Here is a 21,952-nt window from a genome sequence, read left to right as displayed (position 1 = left end):
GTGGTGTTCAGTCAAAGCATCGTCTCTCTGCAGAATTCTCTTTCTCCATGGTTCTCTCGTTTGACTATAACTTATCCGTGTGACGTCCCTCTATATGTCACGTTATCGGGCCTGAACCCTGGGCTGACGCATGGTGACGACGCCCGTTTCCCCCCTACCTTCAACCACTTCGGTGGCATCACTCCTCCTTTCTCCGCCATGTCGAGCAGCAATGGCATCCTCGCAGAGCCGAAGCAAACCTATCGAGAACTCTTCCTCACGGCTCTCAGAGGACAACGAACCTTGTTGGGACTAATCGTTCTGACCCTCTTGAACGTGCTCATCTTTATGAATGTGCTCTACCAGCGAAATGCGGCGGTTGGAATATCACATAATAGAGGTCCCATGCGCCATGCGGAAGACAGGAACCCCATTCACACGAGCTTGGTTAAACCGGAGAATATAACTATATCTGGTCTTGTGTTCTTCGGACGGAAAGATAGGGTGGAGTCGATGCATTGCTATCTGGAGGTCTGTGCCAACTCCCTTACCTCTCACGCGCATGCTGTTAGTTGACTTTTCGACATTATAGAGGAACATGGTGGATAACGGCGGGTGGCTAGACGAAGTACTCTGGGTTGTGAATACGGAAAATAAGAACGATCTTGCATACTTGAATAAAATACTTTCCAGTTCGCCGCAGCGATATAAGAAACTGGACCTTGGGAGAAAAGTGAAGGGTCCAGAATTTCGGCAGATTTGGAAACATTTAGACAAGGGCAAAATGTACGTCAAAGTTGATGACGATGTTGTAAGTCTTTCCTAGCTTATTAGATACCCTGGAGAGCGCCTCAGCTAACAGCCTATATGCAGGTTTGGCTAGCCGACGATGCGATTCCTATAATAGTGGACCGCAAAATCAGAAATCCCGATGATTTTGCCGTATCTGCGAATATAATCAACAATCCCCCCCTGTCTTTCATGCACTATCATTTCGGTGCATTGCACCCTTACTTCCCTGAGTTAGATGAGAATGGAAACGCAACCAAGAAGGTTAGCTCAAACAAAGCCTGGAGACCCTCAGAGCATCCGCATTGGGACGGGCCTCCTAGTTTCACATGGGCAATGGATGCAAAACCGCCAGCAAAAGGCCATCGCTGGCTTCGTGTTGAGGATGACAAGGCCATTGCTCGCACACCGGTATCAAAGCTGAAATACGAAGTGTGGGGTGATACGTATACCAGCTGGGCTATTGCTGCCCAACAGCATTACTCGTTCCTTGAGAATCTGGAGTCAGACAATTTGGATGTTTACAAGTTCAATCGTCCTTGGAATATGGACAACGAACGCATAAGGATTAATGTGCTGGCCGTTATGGCAGATGATATCTTGGATAGCGATATTGACAGTTGGCCAAAGGAGAGGAGTGATGAGGAGATGATAGTCATGGAGCTACCAAAGAAGTATCTGAGACGTAAGTCTGTTTTATGCTCCTTGACGTGTAATTGCTGATTGAAGTTATAGCGGTCAATGTTATTGGCACCGCGCTCGCCGCCCATTTCAATTTTCAACATCAGCCTGATGTTGCGCAGACGGATTTACTCGCTCGATATCGAGCTTTGGCGCTTGAGCAAGCCTGTCTATCCAGATGAACATTTCATGCCGTTTAAAAAACCATAAGAGAACCATTGTTCTTCGTGTTCATACTTTTCGTTGCCAATACGATTGAAAGAAATTTGAGCACATAATACCTGAGAATTGAGTGCTACGAGACGGAAATATATACAAGGATGGACAGATAGATTGCAGGCCATCCTACATTGATGATAAGTCCTGTTGATTACAGTGTATATGGACATGCGTGGAGGTTGGACCGGCGATTGGCGTTGATGATCAATTTTATTAGAATCTGGACAAATTCAAGAGGCCCCTTTGAAGGGGCCCCTGATTGCTCCATTGCATCAGGCTCGTTGATGAGTTCAAAAAGATACCATTGTCTCTCCAAGCTTTCTCCTTTCCCTCTGAATATCCTATATCGCGACTGCCGCGATTCACTTTCAACTCAATTCAACGCTGCAGCTCACCTCTTTTCAACTTCAATGAAAGTCCCGCGTCTCAATTACGAGCTTCGTTGATGAAATCGCAGACGCGCGCCCGTCGGGTATATTACGGATAATCAGCTTATCCGGTCAAGATGGCTCGGCATGCCGGGGTTGCTTGGGCCAGAGCTAAGAATAGAATGCCTTGGCACGCGGCATCCCGACGAAGCTTGAGTCAGGGTTGGAGGCGGAGAGCGAAGAGCATGCATAATACTGGATCCCCCGCTTGTATGGCGAGGTCACATAAGGATGGAGTGTGTGCTTGCACTTTGTTCGATTGGGAGGTGTGCTCCTCCAACCAGAGCTTTCTTACTTTCACCGCCAGTCTCTCGTCAAAATACCACCGGCCAATCACTCGCTTTTAGTCGGCAGAAGTTTTCAAATCTATTTGTTCTGTATGGAAGGGAAAGAAACTAGCTGCCACCTTCCACTGTACTAATGTTTCCCCACCCTCCGTTGCATACAAATGAGCAAAATACATATGAAAAACCATAATAAATGTATGTGTAGTTAGCAGCAATGGCGCAATACTGGCGAGAATGGCACAACGTCCATGATCAATCACCAGTATCGGGACAGATTTGTATCTCAGGATGACAGAAGAAAATAGTAACAGGTGGAAGAGGATCACCACTATATCTGCTGATAAAGGGAAAGCACAGATAAGATAGGACCATAAGAAAGAACAGAATGATAACAAAGAGTTTAGAAGGGAGCGCCAACACCAAAACCCGACAAGGAAATACGGTATAATGAAGGGAAGAGCAGATTAAACTCCGGTCGCAAAATCCCGCATCTATTGCTATCGAACAGGTATCGTAATCGTTTCAAGAGGTTTGGTTAAGGGAAAGATGTCGTGTGTCAAAATGGTTTGCCCCGAAGTGGAGTAATGAGGAGACATGGCAGTTGGTGTATGCAAGAGGGGAAGACTGTGAAGAAAGCTGAAATAAATCACCACGGACCAACCTTGAGCGGTAGGCCAGCGCCATACGTGCCGGAGAGCAATTGCTGCCGGATAGAGGCAGTCTCTGTAGGGTAACCAGAAGCCGCAGGGTGACCAGAGTGGCCAGCCATCCAGCCAAGGCTAGAGCTCAGCTCACTAACAGCCTCTTGAAGTTTCCCCCCCGAGGTCTGGTTGTGTTTGGCTAACTTCTGGTCCCATTCCCCATACTGCAGTTGGATGCCACCGCCACGCTTGCTAGCCTCGCGGATTACCAACACCCAAGCTTTCGCTATTTCTTCATAGGCAGTTTCTTTATGTAAATTGTAATGTGGGGTGTCCCATCTTGGGAGACGGTGAATGATCTCGGTTGCACCGTCGAGGTAGTTCAACGAGGTAGAAGTGTGCGTTTCGTTTGGAGGAAGGAAATGGGGAGTGAAGTCATTGAGGGCATCGAGTAGGCTTGTCACATGCGGTTTGACACGGTTAAATGCGTAATCCGAGGAAGGGTTGCCACCGAGAGGAAAAGATGATTGCAGCGTAGATTGATAGTTGGTCAGCACTTGGAGGGCAGAGGTGATATTGGGCCGAGGCGCCGCATCGACGACTTCCTGGCCAAGTTCAGGGTGCCGATCGCACAGGGTTCGCAGCACTGATCGAAGATCATCACTGCCTAGAGTCTCCAGCAGCCGACCAAGCGACAAGGCTCGCCCAGAAAGGTTCGGTCTTGTGCGTTTTATCTGACGAGTTGCGAGGGGTTTGGTAAGGAATGCCGGTGAGGCTGTCGGCGAGGCAGACATTCGGGTGTCGTGATCACTCGAGCTGTTGTCATCTTCTGCTTTACGCTTCCGGCTTCCGCTTGAGTTCATTGAGGCTGCTATCAAAAGCCCAGTCAGCACGATAAGCCATTGTATCACCAGCGGCTCTGCTCTTGGCGTCAGGAACTCTCTCACCAAATCGAGACGGGGAGTTGAATCGGTTGTTCTCGTAGAAATGTGGAGGGACAGGTGGGGTTGCCACCAAGCTGTTCATGATGCCGACAGCGGTAAGAGAGCGTGGGAGCTACCGGCCACAGGAGTCGCCCTTTGGAGCAGCAGAGCTGGCAGCGGGAGATGTTGAGGCGGAGGTGCTGGAGCGAGCGAGCAGGAAACATTTCTTGAGGTGGTCACGCCGCCGCTAGTAACGAAGGCGTACCGTACGATACACCGCTGCAGCTGTGTGGTTGCGCCGGCAACAAAATAACCGTAATCCAGAAAACACCTTCTTTTTGCGGGAGGATCGCTTGCTTTTGGTATATCAAACTGGTAAACTAGTCCTACAAGGAGTACTCTGCCCTCTATTCGAAAGATACGCCATAATCAAAGGACCCTGCTAATGGAAGATGATACGCCATGCCCTTAACCAAACTCGTACAAATGCTGCTAACACGTCTGAAACAAACCCTCCCTTAGAGATAGAGTGATTGGGCGGCGACAATGTCTCGTTTCACCATCGACAACGACGCCTCGAATTTCGACTCCAGGTCGCTACTCCCCATCACTTTTGCAGCTTGTGCCATCTGTCTCATGCACTCTTCCAGGCGTCGGAACGTTCGAATTAAACTTCCCTCGTAGACATCCGTCATTTTGCTGCATATCCGATTAGCTCTGCTTTCCTTGTGCCACAAGGACACGGATCAACATACCATATTTCTGCAAACGACCCTCCCTTGGCCCATTGGTAGATAACTTCCATCAATTCCCATCGGAAACTCTCCACATACTCCTGTTCGTTAATCGCAAGTTTCGATTCCTGCCCGACTTTTGCAATAATCCTTGCCTGAGCCTGAATGTCGCGGAGTGGTTTCGCCAGCTCCTCGTTCGTTATCGGCGGAGTCTCCTTTGATTTTTCCTCGAAAACAAAAACGCTCAGTACCGCCGCGCACTGCTCAGGCGTGAGAGTGTTGAAGAAACCATTGAATAATAGCTCACTCAACATGAGCTCGTCACCGCTGCTAATCTCGCAAGCCACTCGCGCTTTTAGCTGCACAACCTCTGATTCGTTGATGAACTGGAAGCGACGCAGCACACGTTTCCGACACTTCAGCTCATCAAGCTGAATGATAGACATGGCAACAGAAATTTGCCGTTTCGTATCTTTAATTTTATTGCCCAATTCCACTTTCGTTGCATACTGATCGTATAATTCCGGTAGTCGGGGTGAGTTATGAAGAGGATTTGCTAATAAACGTGCCTCAACAACTTCGACTTTCTGTATAAAACATGTTAGGACGAACTCCAAAAGCAATCAACACGGCTTCGCATACCCTCAAAGTTCGCTTGAATCCTTCCTCCTTGATCCCCATCTCATTAATGGGATCAAGAACCGGAATGCCGTCTGGAAATCGCCGCTGTACTTCAGCGAGTACCTTTGCCGTATATTTCTTAGAGTCATCAGATTTTAATTCTTTTGGAAGCGTGATTCGCATCGTGGAAAACGCCTTGATGCAACTAAGCACCATAGGAACCACAGCCATCGTGGAATTTTCCCCCTTCTTGGCAGGACGGACACCAGGGGGCAACATTTGGTCGGACTTATAGGAGAAATGGGCGTTCTCGGCAACATTTAAAAGAACGTCCACTATAATGCTCTCATGGGGAGGATACTCCTCCTGCATACTGCGAGGAGCCTTGCGCTGTTGAAAGTTGACAACCAGACCCCAGCCGAAATCATGCTTTTCGTGCTGAACGTTAACAAGGCGTCCTGAGTCGAGGAAGCGCTGACAATAGTCTGGTTTACATATCGTTAAGCGCATTTCTTCGTTGTACGTAGCCAACAGTTGTCGTGAATCATAGTATTCTCGAATCGTCCCTTCATCAGGAATAATGATGTTCTTTCGCTGGGATTCCAGTTCCTCAAGCTCTATTACCGGTTAGAATAGTCCTATTTACCAGTCAGCTATGGCGACTCACCTTTTTCTAATGTCCCAACACTCGATGCACTCTGGAATTGGGCGAAGCACCGCTCCAACATGAACTCCGGAGACACCCCTTCCACTCTAAGCAAATTGAGAATCATGTTATAACCCAGGTAGAATGCCGAGTTGAGCTTGTCTTGTTCACCACGGACGATTTCCTTCACAACAGTAGGGTCCATCTCTTCGTTGACCATCATGATGACGATTCCCCGGTCATCAAGGCCTCTACGGCCGGCACGGCCAGACATTTGCACGAATTCCGACGGTGTTAGCCATCGTTGACTTGTGCCGTCGAATTTCCTGACGTTCGTGAAAACCACCGTCTTGGCTGGCATGTTCAATCCGATAGAGAACGTTTCCGTAGCGAACAAAACTTTGATCAAGTTTTCTTGAAACAAAATTTCGATGGTTTCTTTAAGAATGGGCAGCAGGCCGGAGTGATGCACACCGATTCCACGTCGGAGAAGTGGAAGGAGATTCACGATCTGCGGCAATTTTTTGTCTTCGTCGGAAAGCATTTCAATAGCGCTATTAAAAACCTTTGAAACCATGTCCTTCTCGGAGTCGTCATTGAAAGTTAGGTTTTTCAAGGTTAAGGCGTGTGCCTCGCATTCTCGTTTGCTGAAGCTGAATACGATAACTGGGTTATAACTCTTCATCATGATCATTCTCACAATCTTGAAAACATCAGATGGTCCCTTCTCGCCTCCTTTATTCGTCTTCTTATTCTTTCCTTTTCCCTTCCCACGAGCATTGGTGTCTGCGGGGTCGTCGCCTTTTTTATCGGCGATTTCACCCATGGCTTTTTGGAAATTCTCCTCCCTAAAGCCCCCTTTTTCGTCAACCACGAGGCGAATGCCTTCACCACCCGCGGGGAAAAGGTAATGTTGAAGGGGAGTGGGTCGAAAATCAGTGTATACTACGTGACACGGCTGGCCATGGGTTTTCGTAATCCATTCCGCGAACTGCATGGCGTTAGGAATCGTCGCGGAAAGGAAGACGTAGCGGACTTTGTCAGGAAGAAGGATAATAGTTTCCTCCCAGACAACACCCCGTGCTATGAAAAGGATTTAGTGGCTTATTTCAGGAACCAGGGAGGCTATAAGCCTTACTTTTGTCTCGCATGTAGTGAATTTCATCGAAAACCACCCAAGCGACTTCACGCATTATTTCGGAGCCACGGTATAACATGGATCGCAGAATCTATATCAGGGTCAGCCAGGAGTCAGCATGAAAACAGTATAATCATCTCACCTCTGTGGTCATGACAAGACACGTAGCCGTGGGATTGATTGTCACATCGCCCGTCATCAATCCGACGTCACCAAATTCGGCTGCAAATTCTCGATATTTTTGGTTACTTAACGCTTTTATGGGACTTGTGTAGATGACCCTTTGGTTGTTCTTTAAGCAATGGGCAATAGCGTATTCGGCGACCACAGTTTTGCCGGCACTAGTATGAGCAGAGACAAGGACACTTTCATCTCGTTCAATCGAGGCAATGGAAACTTGCTGGAAGGGATCTAGCGTGAATGGCCACGTCCTGGCTGGTTTTTCAGGCGGTTTGTGTGCAGAGATAGGAACGTAAGGGTAGTTCGGCGGCAGCGCAACCTGATGTCGAACTTGATGTGAAAGAACCACGGCAGTGCCTTCTTGAGTGGTTTGCAATCCCGCTGAAGCTGCAATTTCACGGGACTGCTCTGTTTCAAAGGTATCCGCGACAATGGGCTCTGGCTCGATTCGGGGCCGTTTCGGCTCGGGCTGTTCAGTCTGCACCTCGAGGACAGGCTCGGTTTCGCTTTGCGCCGAGATCTGGTCGGCCCCATTCACATCTGTTATGACCGCATCTTCCTTGACATCGCCGTTTGCTTGTCGCTTCTTGCTCTTATCTTTCTTCGGGCGAGGCTTCGCAGGTTGGCTAGGCGTAGCTCCCGACGCCGGAGCCGCCTCAAAGACGTCGAATAGCTCGTCCATGGCGTGCGACTGCTGATTGCAGAGTTAGGCTCCCACGGGATCCTTCGGTGTGAGCTCGCTGTGCGTCGTGCTTCAATCGCTATCAAAATAATTTCTGGAGGTTCAAAACCGCCGGTCGGATAAACATTCCACCGGACAAACATGAAGGCTTACTAATCACGCGAAGGGCAATCACGTTACCCTTCGGATATCCAGACGATCGAAAGGCGAGAATGCACTTCTGACTTGGCCGAACAACGCTCTCAATTCCACCCGTCTCTACCTCTGTTCTCCAAGGCAAGTAACCCTGCAAGGACGGCGCTGGCTACTCTGTAGCTAACTTGGTCAGATGTTTGCGCGATCTACGCTCCGGGCCAAAACGGCCACTTCTCTTGTCACCCGCCGTGGCTTCCATGCCACCCGCCCTCAGTTCAGCAGTCCATTCCATTATCCCGAAGGTCCACGAAGCAATCTTCCATTCAATCCTCTCACAAAGCACTTCTTCTGGAGATACTGGGCATTTATGGGTACACTCCTGCGTTCTACCGGGTACACATTCACGAGTTGCTAATACATTGGCTAGGTGTCGGATTCTTCATGCCCTTCGGAATTGCCGGTATGCTTGACACTCTCACCTTCATCCACGTCACAATCCCGTTGCTAATTCGTTTTCTCGTACGTAGTCTGGCAAACCATGAAGACTCGCTGAGCAATTCGTTTTTTCGCCCACATGCACTACTTAAGATTCAAGGGCACCGGTTGTGGGATTGACATAACGCAGCTTTTGAGATTGCAAAATGTACAAAATTCAAATATGAGAAAGCTACACTCATCTGTATTTCTATGAATTGTCACCATCTGTAGTCGTGATGTGTTTTGGTTCTGTTTCGTAGGCGTCTGGTAAGCTGTGAACCCAGATGAGATCATTGGTTGGATGCCAACCCCAAAATGAGAAAATCTCATAAAAAGTCATCGACAAGCCGAGCAACACAACGCACCAAGCGAAAGAAGTTAAAGTACAACATCTGTGATTCGGTCGAGCCCATGGCTTGTCTATGAATTTTTGTTTGGCCTCTTCATGAGATCTTCCTCGAGCTCCAAACATAAGAAAGATGCGCAACCTAAAAAATATCCGTTTCGCGGAGATTCCACTTCCCAAGGGGCTGCCGCTAACTGCAACGGCATGGGACCCAGCAACGGATTCTGTCCTTTGCGCTTTTGGTCCAACTGAAACCAGCGCAATCATTGAGCTGAGACGAAAAGAGGAGGATGCAGACATCAGTCCCAACCAGGAACTCCCACTTGTTGCCTCTTGGGATGCGCCATGTCCGCTCCCGGAGTTAAAATGCGATCGTATATTGTCAATGCAATTCTTTCCAGACACTCTGGTTACATGCTTGGTTCTCGAGGGAGGAGATATCATCATTGTGCGAGAGGCCCCGCAACCCGGAGAAGACAAAATTGAAATCGTTGGCTCCGTGGATGTTGGTATCACTGCCGCGGCGTGGGCGCCTGATGAGGAGCTCCTGGCGATTACCACTAGGTCCAATACCTTGCTTTATATGACTCGCGACTTTGACAGCATTGCAAGCATTGCCTTTTCCGGCGATGACCTGAAGATCTCGAAACATGTCTCTGTTGGATGGGGCAAAAAGGAAACCCAGTTCCAAGGCAAAAGAGCCAAAGCGCTCCGCGACCCGACAATGCCAGAAAAGGTAGACGAGGGGGTTCTGAGTGATTTAGATGATGGAAAGACTTGTATTAGTTGGAGAGGAGACGGTGCTTTTGTCGCTGTGAACAGCATTGAACCCGGATCCCGGCGTGTGATTCGGGTGTATTCCCGGGAGGGCGTCCTAGACAGTGTCAGTGAGCCTGTGGATGGGCTGGAAGGTGCTTTAAGCTGGCGTCCTTCTGGAAATTTAGTTGCCGGCATACAGCGGCTTGAGGATCGCATCGATGTGGCCTTTTTTGAACGCAATGGTCTTCGGCACGGCCAATTCACGCTTCGCTTGGAAAAGGAAGATAGAGACACCTGGGCATCGTCGATCGACCTGGCTTGGAATCTAGATTCGACCGTGCTGGCCGTTCTATTCAGAGATAGGATCCAACTCTGGACGATGGGCAATTATCATTACTACCTGAAGCAGGAAGTTCCTCTCAGTTTTGAGACTAACCAAACTGAACTCTTGCGCACGTTCCGTTGGCATCATGAAAAGCCAATCCGATTTGCAGCAAGTTCTTCGAGTACGTCTTAGCTCCAGTCGACATGGATTTTATCGTCTAACTACCTTCGCAGGCTCTCTCATGGATTTGGACTGGGTCTTCGACGTTTCGAGAGGCTCCTGTATACTGCCGAATGATTTTGGCGCCATTGGCGTGATTGACGGGAGTAAGTGCCTTTCCTGCAGGCTACCTGTTAACGCCGCAGGGTTGACTTCTTCATAGGGAATTTGAAGCTTTCTCCATTAAAAGTCGCCGCGGTCCCTCCCCCAATGGCTCTTTGCGAGGTCCAATTACAATACAACGCAATCGACGTCGCATTTAGCAAGTCAGGGACAAGAATCGTGGTACTGACAAATGAAGGCATTGCCGTTTATTCATGGCAACTCAAAACCGTCCCACCACCAGACCCGGAGCTCGATTCATTCTTCGCTTTTCCCCAGACAGTAAAGCGACCGAGAAACATCGCGATCCAAGGTGAAACGGACGTGTACGTTCTAATGGAGACTGATATGTCATTTGCAGAAGTGCAAAAAATCAACCTCGACACGAAAAACACAACAGCTGTTCTGGCGTCTACTGAGTCGGATCGACTCTCATTTATCTTCTCTAACTTGGAACAAGATGCACTATGGGTTGCTCGAGCAAGCCCAAATCAGAAACATCTCTTATATTCCTATATGCTAACTGGTGAAGACAATAATGCCCCTTGCATTAATTGGCTCGAAAGCCCGGTTCAGGAAACAAGCTGGGCCAGTGCGACTGCATCTGCAGAAAAAGGGGTGAGTTACATTGCATATAATACTGCCTGATGATCTATTCTAATCTGCTGAAGCACATATTGTTCTCGCTTTCACGGTCCGGCTCTCTCTATGCTAATAAACGGCTACTGGTAAAGAATTGCACATCGTTTTTAATTACTTCAGCCCATCTTATCTTCACTACCACCCAGCATCTGCTGAAGTTTGTTCATATAACAAACGTTGATGGTGCGAATTGTATCCTCCCATCAACTAAGACGCAGCTAACCCATCCTTCCAGGCCTTGAAATACCTGGTGATACTCCTGAAGTTGACGAGCGCTGCAGAAGTATTGAGCGAGGTGCGAGGTTAGTGGCAGCGATGTCTTCAATCTTCGCTCTCACCCTGCAAATGCCTCGTGGGAATATCGAAACTATTTACCCTCGCGCATTGGTGCTCGCAGGCATACGTAAATACATTGAGAGCAAAAAGTATCGATCCGCATACCTGGCATGCAGGAGCCATATGGTAGACATGAATATTTTACATGACTACATGCCAGAGCAATTTATGGCTAGCATACAACTATTCATTGACCAAGTAAAACGGATTGATTTTATTGATGAATTCTTATCCCGCTTGAAGTATACTGCATGGCCCTCCCCAATACTCAGCTCACTTACACTGACTGCCGCGATTAGAAATGAAGATGTTTCCGAAACTCTATACAAGGACACGCTTAAGATCGCACATACTGAGGCACGAGACCATACTATCGGTTCTGAGCAGACAACTGGCCTCCTACCCATGCCCAACCCCAACAAAGAGAACAAAGTCAACAAGATCTGTGATGCCTTTCTATCGGTACTTGCGAATCGTGTTGAGACCAATCTTCAAAATCTTGTCACTGCTCATGTTTGTAAATCTCCTCCGGATCTAGATGCAGGTCTTCAGCTTGTCGCAAAATTACGGGGTACGTAGATCATATGCTATCTCTTGTTGAACTGAACCGCTCTATTAATGTCCGACTACAGATCAAAATGCAGAACAGGCAGAAGAAGCAATTGAGCATATGTGTTTTCTCACGGATGCAGCTAGGCTATTCAACAATGCTTTGGGACTATACGACCTAGAACTTACCTTGCTAGTGGCTCAACAAGCACAAAGAGTGAGAATCGAACATGATACTGCATATTTGAACTTAGTCTGACGGCACATACAGGATCCAAGAGAATATCTCCCGTTTCTCCAAAAGTTACAAGGACTAACCGAGCTTCGTCGACGATACGAAATCGATAACCACTTGGGCAGATACCCAAAAGCCCTGAAAAGTTTGCATGCCCTTCACGAGTACGATGAGTTGAAACTTTACACGATCAAACATGCGTTATACCGTGAAGCGTTGGAACTGTACAAATACCAGCCCGATCTTCTTCGCGATATGACCCAGCTATATGCCGACTATTTGTATGACCAGTCCAAACACAAGGAAGCAGCAATAGGTGGGACTCCTTTTGTATCGCTCATTTTCCCGCAGCAATTGCTAACAGCATGGTTGAAGCATATGAATCGCTTGCCTTGTACCAATCAGCCTATGAAGCATACAAGATCGCCAACATGTGGCAAGAGTGCCTTTATTGTGCAAGTCTTGTTCCACTGCCTGAATCTCAAATGACAGACCTGGCTCACTCGCTGGTGAGCGCCCTCACTGAGATTAAAGACTATGTTTCAGCCGCGAGTATCTGCCGTGATCATCTAAATGATATACCCGCCGCGGCACGCCTTCTTTGCCGTGGCTCAAAATTCGGCGATGCGTGCCGCATTCTTGCACTACATGGTCACCAGTCACTCGTTACGGACATTGTGGATAGCTCCTTGGGTGAAACCATGGGAACGCTGATCGAACTGCTCGCGGACTGCAGGTCCCAGTTGCTCGCCCAAGTTCCCAGAATAGCAGAGCTACGTGTTCGCCGCGCAGCAGATCCGCTGGGTTTCTTCGGCGGGGAGCCAGCCGGTGGAGCCGAGGGCCTTGACATCCCAGATAACATCTCCATCGCGCCTACTGATGCCAGCACGATTGCGGGTCGGAGCATGTTCACGAGATATACCGGTTCTACATCGGTGTCGAGGAAAACTAGCAAGACGCGTCGTCGGGAAGAACGAAAGCGCGCCCGAGGCAAAAAGGGAACTGTTTACGAGGAGGAGTATCTGGTGAACAGTGTCCGTAGGTTGATCGAGAGGGTTAATACGGCAATTGAAGAAGTAGAGGTCCTCGTACAGGCTATGCTAAGAAGGGGTATGCGAGAGAGGGCTGTCGTGGTAGAAAAGAACCTTGATGAAGTGTTGAATATGTGCAGAGGCTGCGTGGATGAGGTATTTGAAGTTAGGCCCCAAGCCGCTCCGGCTGCTGAAGGATCCGAGGATATTGAAGCAAATGGAGGCCCCGGTCAAAGAGTAACTACTGGTGCAGAGGGCGTATTTTGGGACAGTTTGGATGCAAACGCTAAGCCGAAGGAGCCTCCCGCTATCAAGGAATTCAAGAAGCTGGCGTTGCTGGGTGGTTGACCGTGGTTGGGAGATTGAAGATCCAGAGAAGCGTTAAAGAAAGGAGAGCTCAAAACAAAAGTTTAAGGGAATTATTTATCACTGTAAATAGTTTGGTCTAGCATGGTGGTATCTTTGTTGGATCACGGGCATTTCTTGTCGCATATAAAAGCAACTTTTCACAGATATTTGGGTATCATGAAGGAAAATCATTAAACAGTCCCTTAATTGCCAGAGCCGATCAAAATCTCGCCAGTTTCGCTAACAAGGTGGTTCTTCACCTTCTCAGGGCCTTCACCAACACCGGTCAAAATCACACGGTTAACACCAGCAGCAAGCTTCTCCATTGACCCTGTGCTAGTGGCCATCAAGCCATCCATCAAATCGCGGACTGGTTCAACTCCACCCCAGCCTTCCGTTTCAGGTTTCAATATCTGCCTAAATGTACCCAGCACCTGCATAGAGTCCTTCTCAAGATAATAAATAACAGCATTCGGACCAGCATCGAAGGTATAGGCGCAAATTGCCTTTCCCGCAATCCGATTGACCTCGTGCACAAGATTGATGGCTGCGCGAGAGACATCATTGATATAAAAGATCGGTGGCCAAGTGTCCAGGCACGTCGCATGGAAATTGTTACTGTCACGCATAGTGATCTCCGCGAAGGATTTGAAGTCCCAGTTCCGAATAGCAGTTTCCATTGCCGCCATCCGCTCGGGGACGATCGATTTAGCACGGGTTGGAAATAACGTCGAAGTAGTGAAGGTGGACTGCATGCCTTTGGTGCTAGGAACATCCTTTTTCGCAGCGCTTACGACGAGGATCAATGCACGCATCTCGGGCCAGTGGCCTGCAGGAGCCACTTGCTCAGCAATACTATCGCTACCGTCTCCTTTGGAGCCGGCTCTCCAAGCAACATAACCACCCATCAACGAGCGACAAGCGGAGCCCGATCCCTGGCGGGCGATCCGGCTCAATTCACTGGGCGATTGTGGCAGCTCGTATAAATCCGCAACAGCACGAACCAGGGCTGCGAACCCAGCAGCAGAACTTGCGAGGCCGGCAGCGGTTGGGAAATTGTTCTCCGAAACGATGCGGAGAGGGAACGCAGACAACCTGGGGAGAGACGGGTTTGCGTCCTCCAAAGCCCGCCGGAGGATGCGTAGATCGGAGAGGCATGCTAAAGTGCGTTTGGAGGCGCGGATGTCTTGCGGTGTACCATTGAGGGTCAGGGTGTCTCCTTGCGCGTGGGGGTAGCTATCTGAGCATGAAGCCGTCGTGTGTGCGCGCAGATCGGCCTGAGAAAGGGTCACCGAGAGCGAGGAGTTTGTTGGGAGATTGAGAGTCTCATCTCGCTTTCCCCAGTACCTACGCACCAGCGATTAGTTGTCCGCTCCCGAAACAAAGAGCTCAAGGCGGGGTCCTTGGATACTTAATGACAGCAATATTCACCGGGGCAGTTGTGCTGGAGCGATAGATTGTGGAATCATGGCCTGCCATGGTGATGACGGTTCGTGGGCCTTTTCAGTTGAGAATTGAGGGTTGTTCAGGGTTCTGGAGGGAGATGGGGAGGGTGGTTGATAACTGATGCCAGATGGTGGGGTGAGCAAAGAGCCTCGTAGCTAAAGTTTAGTTGGGCCAAACGGTCACTGACTACCCAACACTTTCAACATATTCAATCTCGGGCAGCTTTTTGTTTACAATCAATTGGCAATTGGCCTTGCTATAATGATTATCGGAAATATGTGCGATTTATCCGTCCGCATAACAGAGACCAGAAACATGAGCCTGTTCCAATCTGCCAGCCTCCCATCACCGTCTTCCAAGGACATCACAACACAGCTAGGTTCGCTCTATCGGCCATCGGTATAGAATTGCTATTTGCCCGTTAGCTAGCTTGCCACTGCTGTCAAGCTGGCTTGAAGGTTGTAATCTTGCCTTGTTCTCATCCAACACAGTATCCAGCTTCACCCTTTCTCACACAGCGCTGCCCTCCACCGCATTTTGCCTGAAGTTCCCATTTTAGGTCATGGTTGCAGATCGTAACAAACCAGCGATCGTCCCGAAAGGCACAGCCATAGGTGCCTACCTTGTTGCAAGAGACAGCACCAGCAGCAACACTGGCGAGGGAGAGGAGACTTGCAACAAGAGCAAACTGCATCATGTGTCTGAACTTGGTCTGGTGTTCTGTGTAATGTGAATTGTTAGCTATGCGATGGTCATGCTTTCTGGAATGGGGTTCTACCTTTTTATATAATCCCAGGTGTTTTAAAGCAGAGAAATAACCTGGAATCATAGGGAAGCAACGGGAGTTGGCGGTACCTTTATAGTAGTCTTCGGCTTTGCTCAAAGCCTTGATAGATCCAAATCACCTTTATAGCAGGGCCATAGCGCAAGTCCAATATAGGTCTTGCATGTAACATAAAATGCAGTTGAAAATGGTACCACAGGCCCGTTGTTCATGAACGATGCTATTGAATAGCATGTCACTGGCATATCCGGGGCCATCACCCCTGCCAAATCGCCATATATGCGTCCTACTTCAATTGTCAGACCGGCATCCGAATTCGGCTCCATTGCAAGAGCAAGGCTTCAGGTGATTGTGCGCGGGAGTGCAAAAAGAATCTTCGACTGCTTTCGCACCGGATTAGTTATACGGCCTAAAAGGTTGGTTCCTCGTAGTGCGAACGCTCAATTTTAAACTGAGAGTGCGACTATTATCCATTTGGAGCATGGGTTTCTCGGTGACTGGGCACGGTTATCGCGCATGATGCTGACTTCGCTGTCAGTTGTGTGACTTGGGTATCAACGCATTGGTAGCTGTTTATCTTTGAGCGGGATAGCTTTCCCAAGCATGCGCCACAGAGTCGGAAACCCGAGTACGGATCGAAATCGAGCCGCAGGGAGCATGGGAGAATCTCCGCAAGTTTCGCGGGGGGCAAAGAGGACCGAGTAAGTCATGCATTTCATCCCGGTAGTTCTGATTCTCACAGCTCTTCCAATCTGGACTTTTCGAGCGCTGTGGTAGTGATTCATGATCTCTTCGCGAAGTATTCGGCCCACATTCTGCTGTCCTCAGATCACATCCTCAGATCACATCGTGATATGCTGGTCACAACAGCGAAAGACAGGCGGATATTCAACGGATTATGTCATGCTGAGTTCTAGCCATCATTGGCTGCGGCACTTTACCTTCGCCGACTCTTCCACTGAAGCTTTTCTCTTTGCTTCGTTGATGGATTGAACGAGATTCTGACAGCTTATCGACCGCTATGGGAGCTGGTGGGAGTACACAGTCTTCTGCCGAGAGCAATGCTACTCCTTCCGCGGCGTCCTGTCCTGTAGACCACAAGGCCCGCGAAGTCTGGCTCTCGCAAAACCAAAACGCGCCTCCTCATCCTCTTCCGCCCTCAAAGCTCGAGGAGCCTTCCGCATGCCCTGTTGATCACAAATCCAGGGAGGCCTGGCTCTCGGCCTCGAATAAACCTACAAACTCTGCACCCGAATCGCCCTCTGGCGCAAACACACCTCCAGCGAAGCTCTTCAGACCGCTATCGACAGAGCGAGAAGTCAGCACCATACCACGAGCTTTACCCAGTCATTCTGAAAACAAAACGCCATCCCAGCCCTCGTCCCCGTACGCCCAACTGCCTTCGTCCGCCGCATCACACGCTTCTCCCTCGAATTCCGAAACCGAAACAGGCCATGACGAAGGCACGGGTAATTGGGTCTACCCATCCGAACGCCAGTTCTTTGAAGCTTTAATGCGCAAAGGGACACCCACGTCTACAGGCTCCGCCAAAGAACTTGCCACATCAGTAGCATCCATCATACCGATCCACAATGCGGTAAACGAGCGGGCTTGGTCGGAGATCCTATCCTGGGAATCTCGCGTACCGCCTTCGGATCCAGGGAGTCGAAAATGCGGTGGACCAAAGCTATATTCGTTCCGAGGATTAGGCACTGATAGCCAATTCTTGAGCCCAAGGGCGAGACTCAATGGCTTGTTGGGCTATCAGCTTCCTTTTGACCGTCACGACTGGGTCGTGGAGAGATGCGGCGGTGAAAAGGTTGAGTACGTGATTGATTTTTACCAGGGAAAAACTGGAGGCCGTTCAGGGTTGGGTGCTGGCGGTCCGGACGGAAAGCTCAGCTTCTACCTCGACGTGCGTCCCAAATTGAATTCGTTCGAGGGGTGGAAGATGAGGATTAGCCACATTTTCGGATTGTGATGAAGGATCAAGTCGTCATGGGCTTGAAACCCTACTAAGTTCTCAAATATGTATTATGATCATTAGAGCTAGGAATAGTCTTGTACGATAAGTCGCAAATGATGGATATAGAAAAGTTAAGGGACATAAGAGTACATACATTCATCTACCAGCACTGGGAAGAAATAAGACGGCCAGGAAGGAAAGAGATTAATTTAGAGGGAATCGTATGCGAACACCGATAAAGCCATACAATAGGGAGAATATAGGGGAAATAGTCGGGGATAATCTAACGTATCATCCGAGAGCTACGGCTAAGACGATAATGACCAGCACAATCGCTAGGATAAGCAAAAGACAGCAAGCTTTATTTCTCGCGTTTTTCTGATACCTGCTTGCGCTTCGCAATTCTCTGTCGGCGCCACGGGTGTCGTCTCGGGTCCGTTCAACGTTCTCGCTAACGAGGTCTAACTTTCCACCCTGTTCGCGGACAATGTGGGCGACGTCACGGAATAGCTCGTTCAGTTCACCCACGCTTTGTTCAATATTCCTGATCTCGGCTTCGCGCTCGATAATCAATCCATCCTGGAAATCCACTTCCGCTTGGGATGCAAGTCGGGGTTGTTGTTCTTGTAATTGCTGGAGGGACTGGCCTTCCTGGGGCGCCTCGGCGCCGGCACTATCCTCGAGAGCTGAGCGTGCGGCAGCTGCGGAAGCGCGTTGCTTTTCGAGCGCGCGACGTTGAACCGATTGGAACTCTTCCAGTGTGGATTTAAACTCCGAGGATAGTTTTTGTTGGGTCCATTTTTGGGCGGGCTGCACCCATCAAACGGTAAGTTTTAGAGATGATTTCAACCCAGTTCTCGTGAATGGTTAAGGGATGTCCTTACAGTTATATCCTCCCACATCTGGACCTTCTTAACGCCCTCCCCGACCTCCCGAAAGCCATCTCTGGTTTCTTCTAATAGGTTATGTATCCGCTCTCGTACCCGCTCAGTATCGCGCTTTGTTCCAAGGAGGCCAATTTGATTCGATAGGCGGGATATATTTGACGTTAATGTGAATAACTGATTTGACAGAGACTCCGTTAAACGCTGGAAGTCGGGATCGTCATGGTATGATGAACCACCGCTTCGTCCGGCAGGTTCGGTCTGCGATTCTAGCGACGTAAGACGGTCGAAGGACATGACAGTGAGTGAATCGGAGTCCTCGAGCGGAAACAAATACGCGCTCACTCAAGCTCAGCTATAAACTAGAAGATGAACGAACGGAGAGCAGGTCTGAGTCTTGATGTTGTCCCTCCCGGAACAATGATGGACGCCTTGAAACCACATGATGTCAGGTATCTAGATTATGTCATCAGCCAAGTGCCTGCTGCGCCACACTTCCATGTGGCTTGCCCACCAAACCTTCTGTGGCTGATGCTTGGATCTTTGTTTTTGTTGTTTGGCGACGAAGTGAAGCAGCTTCAACAGCTTCAATTGAGCTGGCTGGCTAGTCAAAGTGATCGCATTGGGCCCAGCCCTTTTCTTATTTTGCTTTGAGGATGAGATAGTCTACCTGCGCACATTTCGAGTCACCCGTCCGCTCTTTCATCTCACCATGGCACCAGCTCCCGCTGTTCCCGCAAGGCCATATCGGCGAATTCTTACCTCAGCTCTCCATCGGAGATTCGTCCATGCTTCCGCGTTTGCTCTCCTTGTATCCTACGTTATCTCTTTCCTTATTAGCACCAAAACATCCCGTATGTCTACTTCTTTCTTGGAGTTGTGAGTGCTCCCTTTGCTAACACGAGCCTTAGTTTTCTGGTCATGGTTCCCCCTTGGGGCGTGCGGATTCCGAACACTACTTTTATTCATCTCGAGTCTATCAGTCTTTGTACTTCGGGTAGGGCAGCTACACGTTGGCGCCTATACGACTGTTTCACCCTTTCAGACATGGCGCCAAACAACGTTCTCCGTCAACCTCATTCAAACCTTTGGCTGGTATATCTTTTCCGCGTGGTGGTTTAGCGAAGTGTATATTTGGTCAGCATCAGCAGGTGCGGATTTGAACTGGGTGTACCCGGGAAAGTTAGTAATTTTCTATTGATTTTTGTCAATTGGGGTAATTTTGACATAGTGTAGGCCCTATGAACGAGCGCGGCTCAACGAGAAACCGATATACCTCCACTGCTTCTACTTCCTTCTCGCACTTACTCAGGCAACCTTCCACCTGTATTATGATTGGGACCAGCTTGTTATCCCGATCGCTAAACGCTCCGAGAAATCCGACGACCTGCGAACTCACCCGCTCGAGCCACCGTTACCCCGTTTTACCAAATCGGTGCCCAAAATGTTTGTCCATGCCGTCGTTCAGAGTGGAATAACAGCAGTCGTGGGGCCTCTCGTCTACACGATGCTACTAAGGAGAAAAGCTTGGAATTTCACGTTGTATTTTGCAAGATTATTCTGGCACTTCTCGAAATCGGCTGAGGATCCACCAGGTATCATACCACCAATACATATCACATTATTACTCCGATCGGCGTGCTCCGGAACGCTGTTGATCATGTTGTGGCAGACATCCAACCTTTTGTTCTCTGTTTTTCTAGGTCGGGCACCATTAAAAAAGGGCCTACCATTAACAAATACAGCCAAAGACCCAAACGGGAGTCTTATAAACGGTTTAAAAGCCAAAAAGGCACCAGTCCTTACGTTTGCATTGTGGGAGTTGTGTCTTATCAGCCAGCAATTCCCTGATCGTCGGAAAGGGATTTTCAACGATATCGATCGTGCAGGTGGTTCTGCATGGAGTCAAGTATTTGCTGCAACATCGGACGTCATCAAGGGGATTAACAGCCGGATCACTCAGTTTCAGTCGCCCACGCCTGCCGGCACAACTGTTCCTACCACAGAAACCAAGGAAGTGAAGCAAGCAGCGAGCGATACCGGATCAATTCAAACGTTACCGCGCCTCACTCTCCCCCCCAAAGAAGATAATATCTTTCTCACTATGCCAAGGGGAAATACCCGGCCGGAGAAGTTTGAGGCAGCGTTTGGATCCGTAGCCAAAAGCTACGGCCACAGTCCGGATTGGACTCCTTCCGCCAAAGCCAAGGCACGTCAGCTTTTTGACCGAGCTTCGTCGATAATGCTAAGCCCAGCGCAAAAACGCAGAATCACTGAGTCGGCTCAAGAATTGAAATTACTCACATCCCCAACCGCGAGTACTGCCCAAGCTGGAAACTCTGCTCCAACCATTCATCCTCTTCTTCAATGGGCGTTCCGCAGCCGTTTAGGTGCACCGTTCCGAAAACCTTATGCTCGGCGCCTTCGTCAAATCGTTCTAGGATCGCCATTTGAACAAACGGCACCTTTAGTTGATGCTACTGAGGCCCTCACAAAGCTCTTCATTGCAAGCTTAACTGAAGATCAGTTTGGGAAGGTGCAAAATGATGTTCCTACAGTAGTTAGGCTGTTTACGGAGACTATTCTCACGCTTGAATCATTTGTCAGTGAAAAGGGTCTCAACATCCATTGGACTGATGTTGAATTTCCGATTAATGCTAGTGAAGCGGCCAGAAAAAATGCACGGAGAGTGGAAGAAGTGGAACTTGTGCTGTGTACGTTAAGAACCGGATTATCAGAACTCTTGACGGCTTTTCGACTTTACCTTCGAGAGGTCGGTGTCGTGGGAAAGGATCTTCAATTGGCTAAGCAGGCTGCTGGTATGTCGGCTATGGACTGATTGATGTCACTTTGTTCCACCTCATTCCATGGAACGGCTACTTTGACAAGATAGCGGGCGTTTGGTAGATAGTTTCAATGGTTAATAGGTTGAAAAGTAAGTGATACCTTTTTCTGAAATGCAATATTAGCTCGCAATTATTGTATGGGAATGCCAATTTTGGTACTGATATGAATGCAATATCTAGTTTGTTAGAACGACCTGAGTACCGGCATTGCAAAACCCATTGCGAATTCATGAGGTGGTGAAGCCCGCTTCAGTCAAATTTGTACTTGGCTTTGCAAAAGAGAACTCTTGTGAGTCACCAGAATATGGAGTACAATGCGCATCCAGACAATCCCATGTCCAGGTTGAGATACTTCTGTCTGGTTGCCAAGACTTCAGAGAACATCAGTTGGGAGTCAGGCAGAAATGGAACCTCCAGGCAACTGATCAAGAGTGGTACCTGGAGGCTGGAGGTGTCAATGAGTGAACTCCTAATTCCCCAGATTGATTAATTATCGAGGAGGAATTTTGCATAAAACGATACGAGGGAACGCAGATTCATCCCTGTAAACCTCGATTTTGTCCTCTTGTATGTG

General features: G+C 48.9%; 8 protein-coding genes across 8 annotated transcripts; 4 read left to right on the top strand and 4 right to left on the bottom strand.

Moving 5' to 3' along the window:
• Window positions 1-198: 198 nt before the first annotated feature.
• UREG_05594 (uncharacterized protein) lies at window positions 199-1,631 on the top strand (the record flags this gene model as incomplete). The annotated part of the gene is made up of 4 exons (XM_002584859.1): window positions 199-510; window positions 572-790; window positions 853-1,453; window positions 1,504-1,631. The coding sequence occupies 4 exons, from the start codon at window positions 199-201 to the stop codon at window positions 1,629-1,631; spliced, it is 1,260 nt and encodes a 419-aa protein (XP_002584905.1).
• A 1,398-nt stretch (window positions 1,632-3,029) lies between these two features.
• UREG_05593 (uncharacterized protein) lies at window positions 3,030-3,887 on the bottom strand (the record flags this gene model as incomplete). The annotated part of the gene is made up of 1 exon (XM_002584858.1): window positions 3,030-3,887. The coding sequence occupies one exon, from the start codon at window positions 3,885-3,887 to the stop codon at window positions 3,030-3,032; it is 858 nt and encodes a 285-aa protein (XP_002584904.1).
• A 578-nt stretch (window positions 3,888-4,465) lies between these two features.
• Window positions 4,466-7,948, bottom strand: UREG_05592 (ATP-dependent RNA helicase DOB1; the record flags this gene model as incomplete). Its single annotated transcript, XM_002584857.1, has 6 exons — window positions 4,466-4,646; window positions 4,703-5,268; window positions 5,324-5,919; window positions 5,970-7,031; window positions 7,087-7,177; window positions 7,229-7,948. 6 exons carry the CDS (start codon window positions 7,946-7,948, stop codon window positions 4,466-4,468), a joined length of 3,216 nt encoding a protein of 1,071 aa, XP_002584903.1.
• Window positions 7,949-9,039: 1,091 nt separating this feature from the next.
• Window positions 9,040-12,562, top strand: UREG_05591 (uncharacterized protein; the record flags this gene model as incomplete). Its single annotated transcript, XM_002584856.1, has 7 exons — window positions 9,040-10,171; window positions 10,224-10,316; window positions 10,511-10,929; window positions 11,046-11,136; window positions 11,189-11,860; window positions 11,922-12,055; window positions 12,110-12,562. The coding sequence occupies 7 exons, from the start codon at window positions 9,040-9,042 to the stop codon at window positions 12,560-12,562; spliced, it is 2,994 nt and encodes a 997-aa protein (XP_002584902.1).
• Window positions 12,563-13,655: 1,093 nt separating this feature from the next.
• UREG_05590 (diphosphomevalonate decarboxylase) lies at window positions 13,656-14,931 on the bottom strand (the record flags this gene model as incomplete). The annotated part of the gene is made up of 2 exons (XM_002584855.1): window positions 13,656-14,799; window positions 14,864-14,931. 2 exons carry the CDS (start codon window positions 14,929-14,931, stop codon window positions 13,656-13,658), a joined length of 1,212 nt encoding a protein of 403 aa, XP_002584901.1.
• A 1,354-nt stretch (window positions 14,932-16,285) lies between these two features.
• Window positions 16,286-17,663, top strand: UREG_05589 (uncharacterized protein; the record flags this gene model as incomplete). The annotated part of the gene is made up of 2 exons (XM_002584854.1): window positions 16,286-16,383; window positions 16,691-17,663. 2 exons carry the CDS (start codon window positions 16,286-16,288, stop codon window positions 17,661-17,663), a joined length of 1,071 nt encoding a protein of 356 aa, XP_002584900.1.
• Window positions 17,664-17,939: 276 nt separating this feature from the next.
• Window positions 17,940-18,829, bottom strand: UREG_05588 (uncharacterized protein; the record flags this gene model as incomplete). The annotated part of the gene is made up of 2 exons (XM_002584853.1): window positions 17,940-18,458; window positions 18,533-18,829. 2 exons carry the CDS (start codon window positions 18,827-18,829, stop codon window positions 17,940-17,942), a joined length of 816 nt encoding a protein of 271 aa, XP_002584899.1.
• Window positions 18,830-19,244: 415 nt separating this feature from the next.
• UREG_05587 (uncharacterized protein) lies at window positions 19,245-21,566 on the top strand (the record flags this gene model as incomplete). The annotated part of the gene is made up of 4 exons (XM_002584852.1): window positions 19,245-19,386; window positions 19,444-19,627; window positions 19,769-21,351; window positions 21,559-21,566. The coding sequence occupies 4 exons, from the start codon at window positions 19,245-19,247 to the stop codon at window positions 21,564-21,566; spliced, it is 1,917 nt and encodes a 638-aa protein (XP_002584898.1).
• Between the last annotated feature and the right edge of the window lie 386 nt (window positions 21,567-21,952).

Source organism: Uncinocarpus reesii, genomic scaffold, assembly GCF_000003515.1.
Source record: "Uncinocarpus reesii 1704 scaffold_3 genomic scaffold, whole genome shotgun sequence".
Taxonomy (NCBI): Eukaryota; Fungi; Ascomycota; class Eurotiomycetes; order Onygenales; family Onygenaceae; genus Uncinocarpus; species Uncinocarpus reesii.
Note: the sequence above shows the minus strand (reverse complement) of the source record. Positions and strands in the feature narration are given on the sequence as shown.